Source organism: Grammomys surdaster, unplaced genomic scaffold (assembly GCF_004785775.1).
Source record: "Grammomys surdaster isolate TR1022 unplaced genomic scaffold, NIH_TR_1.0 166, whole genome shotgun sequence".
Classification (NCBI taxonomy): Eukaryota; Metazoa; Chordata; class Mammalia; order Rodentia; family Muridae; genus Grammomys; species Grammomys surdaster.
The window spans coordinates 12,770,424-12,780,859 of record NW_021604614.1 but is presented as its reverse complement, the minus strand read 5'-3'; the positions used below and the strand labels follow the sequence as shown (position 1 = coordinate 12,780,859).

Below are 10,436 nucleotides of genomic sequence, written 5' to 3'. Positions count from 1 at the left end.
GATGGATGGATGGATGATGGATGGATGGGCAGATGTATGGATGTATGGATGTATGGATGGATGAGTGGATGGATGGATAGATGGGTGGGTGGATGGATGTATGTATGGATGGATGGATGATGGATGGATAGATGGATGATGGATGGATGGATGGACGGATGGTAGGTGGGATAAACAGAGTAAAAGTGTAGCTCCTAGTTAGTCACAGAAGATCGTATCTTTAGCCCTGATACATGGAGGACTGAGTTGGGCAAGAAGGTTCTGGGCCAGCCTGTACCAAAAACTAAGTGTCTTACAAAACAAAAAGCATAGCTCCTCCGACAGCAGTTTCCACTTTATTACACATACTTGGTGAGTCCTGCTGGAGCACACAGCTGCCAGATCGAGACACAATGTCCCAGAATTCCAAACCAACCTTGTTCCGGCAACAGCACCATCATTCTTCCCCAAAGGCTCGTCTAATTCCACACCACACCATTCCCCCTTGGCAAAGTCGGTCTCTCCAAGGAACCGGACTACACCAGCCTTAGTGCCACCAACCTAGAAGAGGAATAAAAGGTGAGACTTTGGCAAGATGACTCCTTTGGTAAACGCATTTGCTACCACAGGATGCAAGCCTACAACATGCATCCAACCCTGGTGCCCACATAAATGTGAAAGGAAAGAACTGGTTTCACAAAATGTGTACCCACAAATACACATATATACAATAATAATTAAAATGACTTCAGATTTTCCTGGTTGGAAATAAATATTTGCTATAAAAGTAAAAACTCAACAACATGAGACAGAAGTAAAGCTCATTTATGGCTCCCGTATTCTTGATACTTTCTTATACTTACTTTGCCTCAATGCAGTGGCATACACATATTAAAGACACAATCTACATGCTTGGTTTGGGTTCACTAATTATATTAGCAAATGAAAATTTAAGTACTTTACTAAGGCATGATGGTGTACACCTTTAATTCCAGCACTCGGGAATTGGAGGCAAGAGGTTTAGAAGTTCAAAGTCATTCTGAGCTACATACTAAGTTTAGGCAGAGGCAGGAGGATGCCTGAATTTGAGGCCTGGCTAGTCTGTAGAGTATCAGGGCTACACAGAGAAGCTCTGTCTGGTGGGGGTGGGGGAATTTTAAATACTTAAAAAATGATTGAATCTACTGGTTTTCACACTATGAAGGTTTTGTCTCCTTACAACTGTTAAAAAATACCACTCCTGGGCTGGAGAGATGGCTTGGCAGTTAAGAGCTCTGACTGCTCTTCCAGAGTTCCTGAGTTCAATTCCCAGGAACCACATGGTGGCCCACAACCATTTGTAAAAGGATATGATGCCTTCTTCTGGTGTGTCTGAAGGCAGCAACAGTGTACTCACATACATAAAATAAATAAATAAATCTTTTTTAAAAATGCCACCCCTCACAGTTTTATTCACATGAAGGGTTCAAAGCTGAGATCCTTTTTAAATATTTTCCCAACCATTTTAATATACATATGAACATTAGTTATCATCAAATTATCCCATCAGCATTATCATGTTTTCTCTCACGCATACATGAGTACACACATTTGTGCCTTGGTCCAGGTTCATACATGGCAACAACATTTTAATCACTGCTGCTTAGCAACCTGCATGACATCTCCCAGCACTCACTTCCTTTACCACCACACTTCTTCAGAACACGCTTTCCATTTTCTCCCCTTTTCCCTGAGCTTTGTGTCATTCGCCAGCCCAGTATGGAAGACTGAACACAGAGCCTTGTGCTTGCCAGGCAAGCACGGCCACTGAGATCTAGCTCCCGTCTCTCTTTACTTTTATTTACCTGTCTATCTATCTATCTATCTATCTATCTATCCATCCATCCATCTACTTTTATTTTATGTGCATTGCTGTTTTGCCTACATGTATGTCTGTGAGAGGGTGGCAGGTCTCCTGAATTGGAATTACAGACAGTTGTGAGCTGCCATGTGGGTGCTGGGAAGTGAATCCTGGTCCTTCAGAAGGCAGCCTGTGCTCTTAACCACTGAGCCAAGTCTCCAGGCCCATCTCTTCTCCCTTTTGGAGACAGGTTCTCACTAAGATGCCAATCTGTACTGAACTCATCTGTGCCACAGGCAGGTCTTGAACTTTTTTATTAGACAGGATCTTACTATGTAGCCCCAGCTGGCCTGGAATTCACCAGCTCACCATGCAGACCAGGCCAGGCTCAAACTCAGAGAGATTCACCGGCCTCTGCCTTCTGGGTGCTAAGACTAAAAAGGTATGCCACCGCATCTAGCGAGGCTTTGAACTTCCTGTTCTGGCTTTATAAACAACCAGAAGTAAAGATTTGCACTACTAGGCCTAACTTAGGTTTGGGTTATTTTTTCTCTTTTTCTTATTTTTTTTTCCCAAAACTTCACTGTAGGTGCTGGAGAGATAGCTTGGTGTTTAAGAATGCTTGTTGCACATATAGAGGATCTGGGTTTGGTAGCTTGCAAACATTTGTAACTTCAGTTCCAAGGGATCCAATCCCCTATTCACGTACACACATGCAGACAAAATATTCATACTTATAAAATAAATAAATGTAATTTTTTCATTGAGGTAAAAACAACATAATACTTTTAATACCCACTGATAGATAATCAGTGTTGACACCTAGTTTTATTTCCCACTCTCTATCACTGTGGTTCCAATATAGGCTGACCACACTAAATCTCACACTGAAGGCAAGGGTGTAGCTCAGTCATAGAAGGCTTGCCTAGCACACACAAAGCCCTGGATGTGATCCCCAGAACCACATAAACCAGGTGTGGTGGCAACCCCTATAATCTCAGTACTCAGGAAGTAGATGCAAGAGGCTTAGAAGTTCAAAGTCATCCTGGGTTATATAATAAGTTTAAGGACAATGCAGGATATATGAAACCCTGTCTCAAAAACAAAACAAAACCCTCACTTTGAAGCTTGGTTTCCAGTGCTAGTGTCAGGAAGTGGGGCCTACCAGATGGGTTAAGGGGAGAAGAGTGGAGCCCTCATAAATGTACTGATGTCTTTCTGCTGAGTTAAGCCCTAACAGGATTAGACACCAGGAACACAGACTGTCATAAAGCAAGGTTGGCTTCTCTGAGTTCCTCTCTGGACACACACATTGACTGTCCTGCCATGAAGCCCTCACAGAAAAAAGTCAGCATCACGTTCCGTGATGTCCCAACCACCAGAACCACAGCCCAAGATTAATTACCTAGCATCAGAATTCTCCATGGCAACAGAAAACAAACTAGGAAGCATCTGGGCTCATCCTCACCTACGTAGAACTCAGGGGCTGCTAGAATATATGAGACCCTATGTCAAAAAATATAAACGAATGAGCAAAAAAATCGAAACAAAACCAACTCAGACACATGTTCCGCTAATTAGTATTCCACTGAGCAGATGTACCACATATGTCTTTTACCCATTTTTTCCTTGGGGATATTCTTTTTTTTTTTTTTTTTTTTTTGGTTTTTCGAGACAGGGTTTCTGTGTAGTCCTGGCTGTCCTGGAACTCACTCTGTAGACCAGGCTAGCCTCAAACTCAGGAATCCGCCTGCCTCTGCCTCCCAAGTGCTGGGATTAAAGGCGTGCCCCACCACTGCCCGACCCTTGGGGATATTCTTATGTTGTGATTTAAAAATAAAAATTTATTGAAGAGGCTGAGGCAAGATTGACATGTGTGAAACCAGCCAGGGCTAACTAGTGAGTTCTAGATCAGGCTGGACGCTCCGGTGAACTCTGTCTCAAAGAAAAAGAAGCTTTATATATAGTGAACTCATGCACTTTGAAATGCAATTTGTTATTTTGTTTCTGGATCCACATTCACTTAGTATTGATTTTCTTTTGTGAATGTGAAAGTTAGAGGAGAGCATTCAGTACTCAGTTTACCTGCTACATAGGTTCCAGGAGACAAACATAGGTTGTCAAGCTCAGTAGCATGTGCCTCTACCCACTGAGCCGTCTCGCCAGGCCCCTCTAGTCTACCATATGACTATCAAAGCAAATCTAAAAGCTGGCATGGTGGTTTACAACTATAATCCCAGCAACTTAGAGGTGGAAGGAGGAGGCTCCAGAACCCAAGAGTCAGGCTGGAGAAATATGTACCCCAGGCTGTCCTTGAACTCACTCAATAACCAAATCTGGTCTCACGCTCACAATCCCCATGCGTCAGCACCCAAGTGCTGCGATTACAGGCAAGCAGCACCATGTCTGACGTAACACTGCCGACTTATCAGAAACATGAAGGCACCAAAGTTCTCATCAATTTCTTTTTAATTAGCTGTGCCTGTTTGCTATATCTATAATCAGCTTAGCTCTTGATAGGTAGAAGCAGTAAGATCAAGAGTTCAAGGTTATCTCTGGCCAGGTAGCAAGTTTGAAGTCCATCTGGGCTACCTAAGACCTGAAGCTCAAAAAAATTTAATTATTACTATGTGGTACTACGGATTGTTTTCCAGGGTCTTGACTAGTTGCCCCTGAGCTATAGGGCAAGTCCCAATTTTTTTTCATCTTAAACTATAAGTATGAATTTCTTTAACAAAAAAATTAAATTAGACAGATGGTGATGGCTCATGCCTCTAATCCCAGCTCTCTGATGAATTCCAGCCCAGCCTACTCCATGACTACACAGGAAAACCATGTCTTGGGGGGGAAATTAAATTAAAACTAAGTAAGGTAGGCAGGTGTGGTGCCATGTACTTCTAGTCTCAGTGCTCAGGAAGCAGAAGCAGGAGGGTATTTAGACAGAGGCAAGAGGTAAACGCCGTTGATCTCAGCAAGTGACCTGAAGCACAGGCAAGTGGATCTCTGTGAGTTCCAAGCCAGCCAAGGCTACATAGTGACACCTTGTCTCAAAAAAAACAGAAGAAAAAAAAAACTTTTTTAAACCCCAGAAACAAACCTAAGGTTTAGGCCAGCCTCAGGTACCACAAAAAATTCAGGCCAGCTTGGACTACATGAGATTTTTTTCTTTGAAAAAAAATAAAATAAAATAAAACCAGGGACTAGAGAGATGGCTCAGCGGTTAAGAGCCCTGGCTGTTCTTCCAAAGGAAGATGCCTGCACCCACATTGTGGCTCATAACCATCTCCAACTCCAGTTCCAGGGATCCAACACCCTCTTCTGGCATCAGTGGGTACTGCATGTACATGGTGAGAATATATAAATGCAAGAACGACATTTATAAACATAAAATAAAATAAAGCCTAAGCTATGTAAATTGATAAAATCTGGTATGGCTTCAAAATGGCACATATTCACTTATGCCACATATATAACACATATATGTATACACATACATATGTATATGTGTGTATTGTATACATTATATATCATATACCTACACACATACAGGAAGACAGCCGACAAGGGGTTACCTGACGAAGGGGTTACCTGTAGGAAGAAGTGATGACCGCAGACTGACAGTGACGCACTCTGGTTTTTTGAGACAGGACTCTCGCTGGGACTTGGTGCTTGCCGATTAGGCTAAATTATCTAGCATCGAGCCCAGAGCCTCCCTGTCTCCGCCTCCCCATCCCTATAAATGCACACCAGCAGTAGTGTGTGCTTCCATGCTTGGCTTCTTACATGGGTGCTGGAGATCAAACTCAAGTCCTCACGTTTGCAAGGCGAACACTTTGCTGAGCTATTTTACCCCCATGCCCCTGCACAAGTATTTCTTTATTTTTGTTTTGTCTTGGTTGTTTTTGTTTTTTGACAAGGATCAGGCTACGCAGCATAGCTAGTCTTCAAACTTCCAATCCCCTTGCCTCTGTCTCACCAGTGCTGAGATTATAGGCATGCAACTCCATGCCTGGCAATTTTTTTACCTATTAAAAGTTTAAATCAAACATTTCAGATTTCTACATCTATTTCTCTCTGTCTCTCTGTCTCTCTGTCTCTGTCTCTGTCTCTGCCTCTGCCTCTGCCCCTCTGCACCCCACTCTCGATTTTGGTTTTTTAAGTCAGGGTTTCTCTGTTAGTCCTGGCTGTCTTGGAACTTGCTCTGTAGACCAGGCTAGCCTCAGATTCAGAGATCTACCCACCTCTGCCTTCCAAGTGCTGGGACTAAAGGGGCATGCCACCACCATGCAGCCACTATGTTAAATTTCTAAATCCTAATTTCTTTAACTAATTTTAAAGTTAAAATGCTTATTTCTAGATCAAAGATTTATGTTTAAAAAACAAATCAGCATGTTTAGCCAGGTATGAGGAAAGTTTGAGACACAGCACTGCTCCAGTCTAGACTGCAAAGAGAGGCCATATCTCAAAGAACAAGAGGAAGAGGAGGAAGAGGAAGAGGAGGAGGAGGAGGAGGAGGATCATTGGAAGAGGAGGGGCAAGAAGGTGTTACATACAGAAATGAAGGGCCAGTGGCCATAGTGACTTGTGACTCACCAGCACCCTATCTCCGATCTTGAGTTCTCGCTCTCCCTTCTTGACAGAGCCAGCTTCTGAAAGGTTGGAGATTGACTCACTGGCGGTTTTCGTAAGGTTGCTAATTTGAGGTGTAGCTGAAGTTTCTTTTGCCGTTGACTGGGACGGTTTGTGGGGAATGTTTGAGGGAGTGGCTGGAGAAGAGGACACCATGGTGGCTGCCGCAGTGGACAGAGGTGAAGCAGCTCTCCCAGGAGCTGTCTGCAGGCCGTTGGCTTCATCTTCTGCTTGCACCTTCCTTGTTAGCTTTGAAGGTCGGGTAAATATGCCCTTTAAAGGTTCACACTGGAAATACCGCACTCCTGCCACCGAGCCATCATTCTTTCCTATGGGTTCATCTAAAACAATCCCAGCCCACTGGCCTGGTGCAAACTGAGTTTCCCCAAGAAACTGGATAAATCCAGGTTTATTCCCATTCACCCAAACACGTTCTCCAACTCGAAAGTCATCTACAAATTCCTCTTGGGTCTCGGAGGATGGAGGGCCCGAGGATTTTTCACTGGGTATTGTCTTCTCCACTGGAGCTGCAGCTGAGAGCAAAAGAAGAATCAGAACAGGTCCAACGTCATACCTGAGCAGGTATCTTCCAACAAAGAAAAACAGAACAGACTGGAGAGATCGCTCGATGGCTAAAAGCACTGGCTCCTCTTCAGGGGGCCCAGGTTCAATCCCCAGCACCCATAATGGTGGCTAATAACAATCCATAACTCCAGTTCCAGGGGACCGGAGATGCTCCTCTGGCCTCATCCAGCAACAGACACACACATGGTGCACAGACATACACAGAGATTAAATAATCCCACACATAAAATAATAAAAAAAAATACTTTAAACATAAAAGGAGAAAACAATAGCAATATAAACAGACCATGACTTGTTGGACAAATTCTTTTTTTTTTTTTAAGCAAGGAAGCAGAACACTGTCAAAGCTCTGTGAGCTGGGGGGTAAGGTTTATTCTACATTTGCAACTAAGACTGGAAGTCATCAAGGCAAGAAAAAAAAAAAACCATGGTACTTTCCCAGCCCTGTATTTATAGTTCTCAGTTCACTCCGACCCTACTCCCTTCCTGAACATTTCAAGAATCCAGTCAGATCCACTAAGACCCATTTACTCCTATGTTTGAGTAGACAAGCTAACAAAACTCATACCATTTAACCAGAGGCATACAATCATGCTTAAAGAACGAAAGGACTCAGGGCTGGGGCCCCTGCCATGTCTACTATAACACTATTCCATAAAACCTACTCCTTTGATGGCGAAGGCAAAAACAAAAAGATAGCACCTAGCCAAATGCCCAGGGAAGGCAAGATACTTTTGTGCAACTTCTATCTTATCGCAAAGAGAGTAGTTAATTTGTCAGGAATGTGTGTTTACATTGAAGACTTACCCATTATCATCTGTAAGGACTTATGAAACAATGTTATTGGGAGACTGCCATCTATGAGGTATATCACATCTCAGGAGGTGACATAACCTCTCTGAGTTTAATCTCGTCCCTTTGTAGGGAGGCAGTGACGTCTTCCTTTGGGAACATTTAAGAGGATTGAATGACTTCATGTATTTATTCATCCTCTATGTGTTTAGGGAGCGCCTGCATCTCTAGGTCTAGTCCCAGGTGTTGTTCTATGTCAAGAAACAAAGCAAGACAGCACAGACTGTGCCCTCCAAGAGGTCAGAAGCGAGAACTGGGAAGACAAGAAAGCAGGCAGCCTGAGTACTGTGTTCAGTACTCAGACAAGCCCCTGCTTCCACCCAAGAGCTGACATGTGCCCTGAGGCCTAACTGACAGTAAGGTATAAACAAAACTGGAAGAACACCAAAACTGTGAACAATACATTTCTGTTGTTTATAAATTCCCAGCCTAAAATATTTTGTTAAAGCAACCTGAATGGACTGAATCACTCATTCATAATATGTCTGGGAAAGTTCTTCCTCATTGGTTTGAGAGCCAACTACTGATCAATTAATGTCAAAAAAAAAAAAAAAAAAAAAAAACTTTTAGACCAGACTAGTGTTTGTTTTCTTGGAATTTCATAGAGAAAGACCTGGAAAAATTAAGAAAGAGAAATAAAAAAAAATACTTTAACACTGAAGGGATCAAATAACTCAGTGACATAACTTTACTGACTACTTTAACTACTCATACTAAATAGACTAAATTAAAAAAGGACAACTTCCAAAAATATGACTCAAAAAAATTCTAGATCTGGTCAGGCAGTGATGGCACATGCCTTTAATTCTAGCATTTGGGAGGTAGAGTTAAGTGGATCTCTGAGTTTGAGGCCAGCCTGGTCTACAGAGTGAGTTCCAGGACAGCCAGGGCTACACAGAGAAACCCTGTCTCGAAAAAACAAAAAAAAAAAAAAACAAAAACAAAAAAAAAAGTAGCCATGCATGGTGGCAAATACCTTTAATCCTAGCACTCAGGAGGCAGAGGCAGGCAAACCTCTGAGTTTGAGGCCAGCCTGGTGTACAGAGTGAATTTCAGGACAACCAGAGGGCTATTCAGAGAAGCCCTGCCTCAAAACGAAATAAAATAAAGATGAGAAGTAAAGTCTTACCAGCAGCAGGTGTCTTCAAGGCTGTGCTTCCAGGCTTCAGGAGCTTGGTGGGGGCCCTCAGCCCGCTGGGCTTTAGCATACTCATTGTCTCGGAAGGTCAAGATGCTTATCCCTTGTCTGCTGCCACTATCTTTCCCCAATCATCCATACAAATGTGGGTGTTTCTATAGAGAACTTAGTCTCTCGGTTAAATCTGAAAAAAAGAAATATATCAAGAGAAAGTTACTCCAAATTCCTAATTGGGCAGAGTAGTGGTACAGGCTTTTAATCTGAGAGATAAGGTTTTTTGGGTTTTTTTTTTATTTTTGTGGGGATAGGTGCTTCTGGAGAACTCACTAATTTTTAAGACTGTAAAGAAGCCCTAAGAAAAGTGTTTCCCAAATGTTGCTTTTTTTTTTTTTTTTTTTTTTTGGTTTTTCGAGACAGGGTTTCTCTGCGTAACCCTGGCTGTCCTGGAACTCACTCTGTAGAAAGATAAAGACTAGTTTAAAACTCACAAAAATCACCCACCTCTGCTTTCCCTGGAGCTGGGGTTAAAGGCCTGAACCACCACACCAGGCTAGGAATTAAAGAGGTTTTAAATCTTCACTTTTCAAGGGCTTCCGGCACCAAGTACCTCTCACTCAGACCCTTTAAGGCTCAGGTGCCGAGTAGGCATGCCTAGCACGTACTGCTTTCATCACAGCTGCCTCCAACACTTCGGAAAGGGCTGTGAATACCAAAGCGTGATTTGCAGTCTATGGGAAGACCAGATGTGTATGCACAGAGCAACACCTCCACTGTGCGTTAACATCGAGGGGTTTTATACACCAAACAGGTGTGGCATCTCCACAGGCAATTATCAGATGCACTGGTGCTCCCACTGAAGTAGCAGCACCACCTAGAACTTGTCAGAAATGAGGACCTCAGACCCTATCAAACCCTGGCGGACTCAGCCATCGGGAGTTTACTAAGCCACTCAGGAGATCCTGATGGGAGCCTCTGAGAACCACGACTAAATCACTGATCAAGGAATAGATGGTGGTTCAGTTTCTCAATCACACGCCCATGAATCATTCACAGCTGACCCGACAGCGCCTCAGGACTTTGCCTCCTCCATGGCTTTTCACGGGTTCTCCCTGCTTTCCAAGTCTTCAGCTTTACCTGCTGAAACCTACACTCACCTGCTTTCCAAAATCTGCTCAGCTCCTCAGCAGTGTAAATGTGTTCATCCTTCTCTTTCCATTTTGTTTGGTCTGTCTGCTATTTGTTTATGACAGGGTTTCATGGATCCAGGAGACTCAGACTTCCCAGGTAGCTGAGAATAACTGAACTTCTGATCCCCCTGCCTCCATTTCCTGAGCACTGGGATTATATGCATGCTTAACTAGGTTGGTGTGTGTGTGTGTGTGTGTGTGTGTGTGTGTGTGTGTGTGTGTGTGT

The 10,436-nt window shown here is 43.2% G+C and overlaps 1 protein-coding gene across 5 annotated transcripts in view; it reads right to left on the bottom strand.

Annotated features, from left to right (window-relative positions):
* The window catches only part of Clip1 (CAP-Gly domain containing linker protein 1), a 106,484-nt gene that overhangs the window by 65,528 nt on the left and 30,520 nt on the right, over window positions 1-10,436 (bottom strand). For 4 of the 5 annotated variants that reach the window (XM_028765876.1, XM_028765873.1, XM_028765877.1 and 1 more), the window contains exons 2-4: window positions 9,015-9,207; window positions 6,413-6,981; window positions 416-540 (exon numbers count right to left, since the gene is read on the bottom strand). In XM_028765876.1, the coding sequence (XP_028621709.1) occupies window positions 416-540; window positions 6,413-6,981; window positions 9,015-9,099 (779 nt within the window). In that variant the 5' untranslated portion in view covers window positions 9,100-9,207. Of the gene's footprint in view, window positions 1-415; window positions 541-6,412; window positions 6,982-9,014; window positions 9,208-10,177; window positions 10,334-10,436 lie in introns of those variants that run through there. The other variant, XM_028765875.1, reaches the window with a different exon arrangement.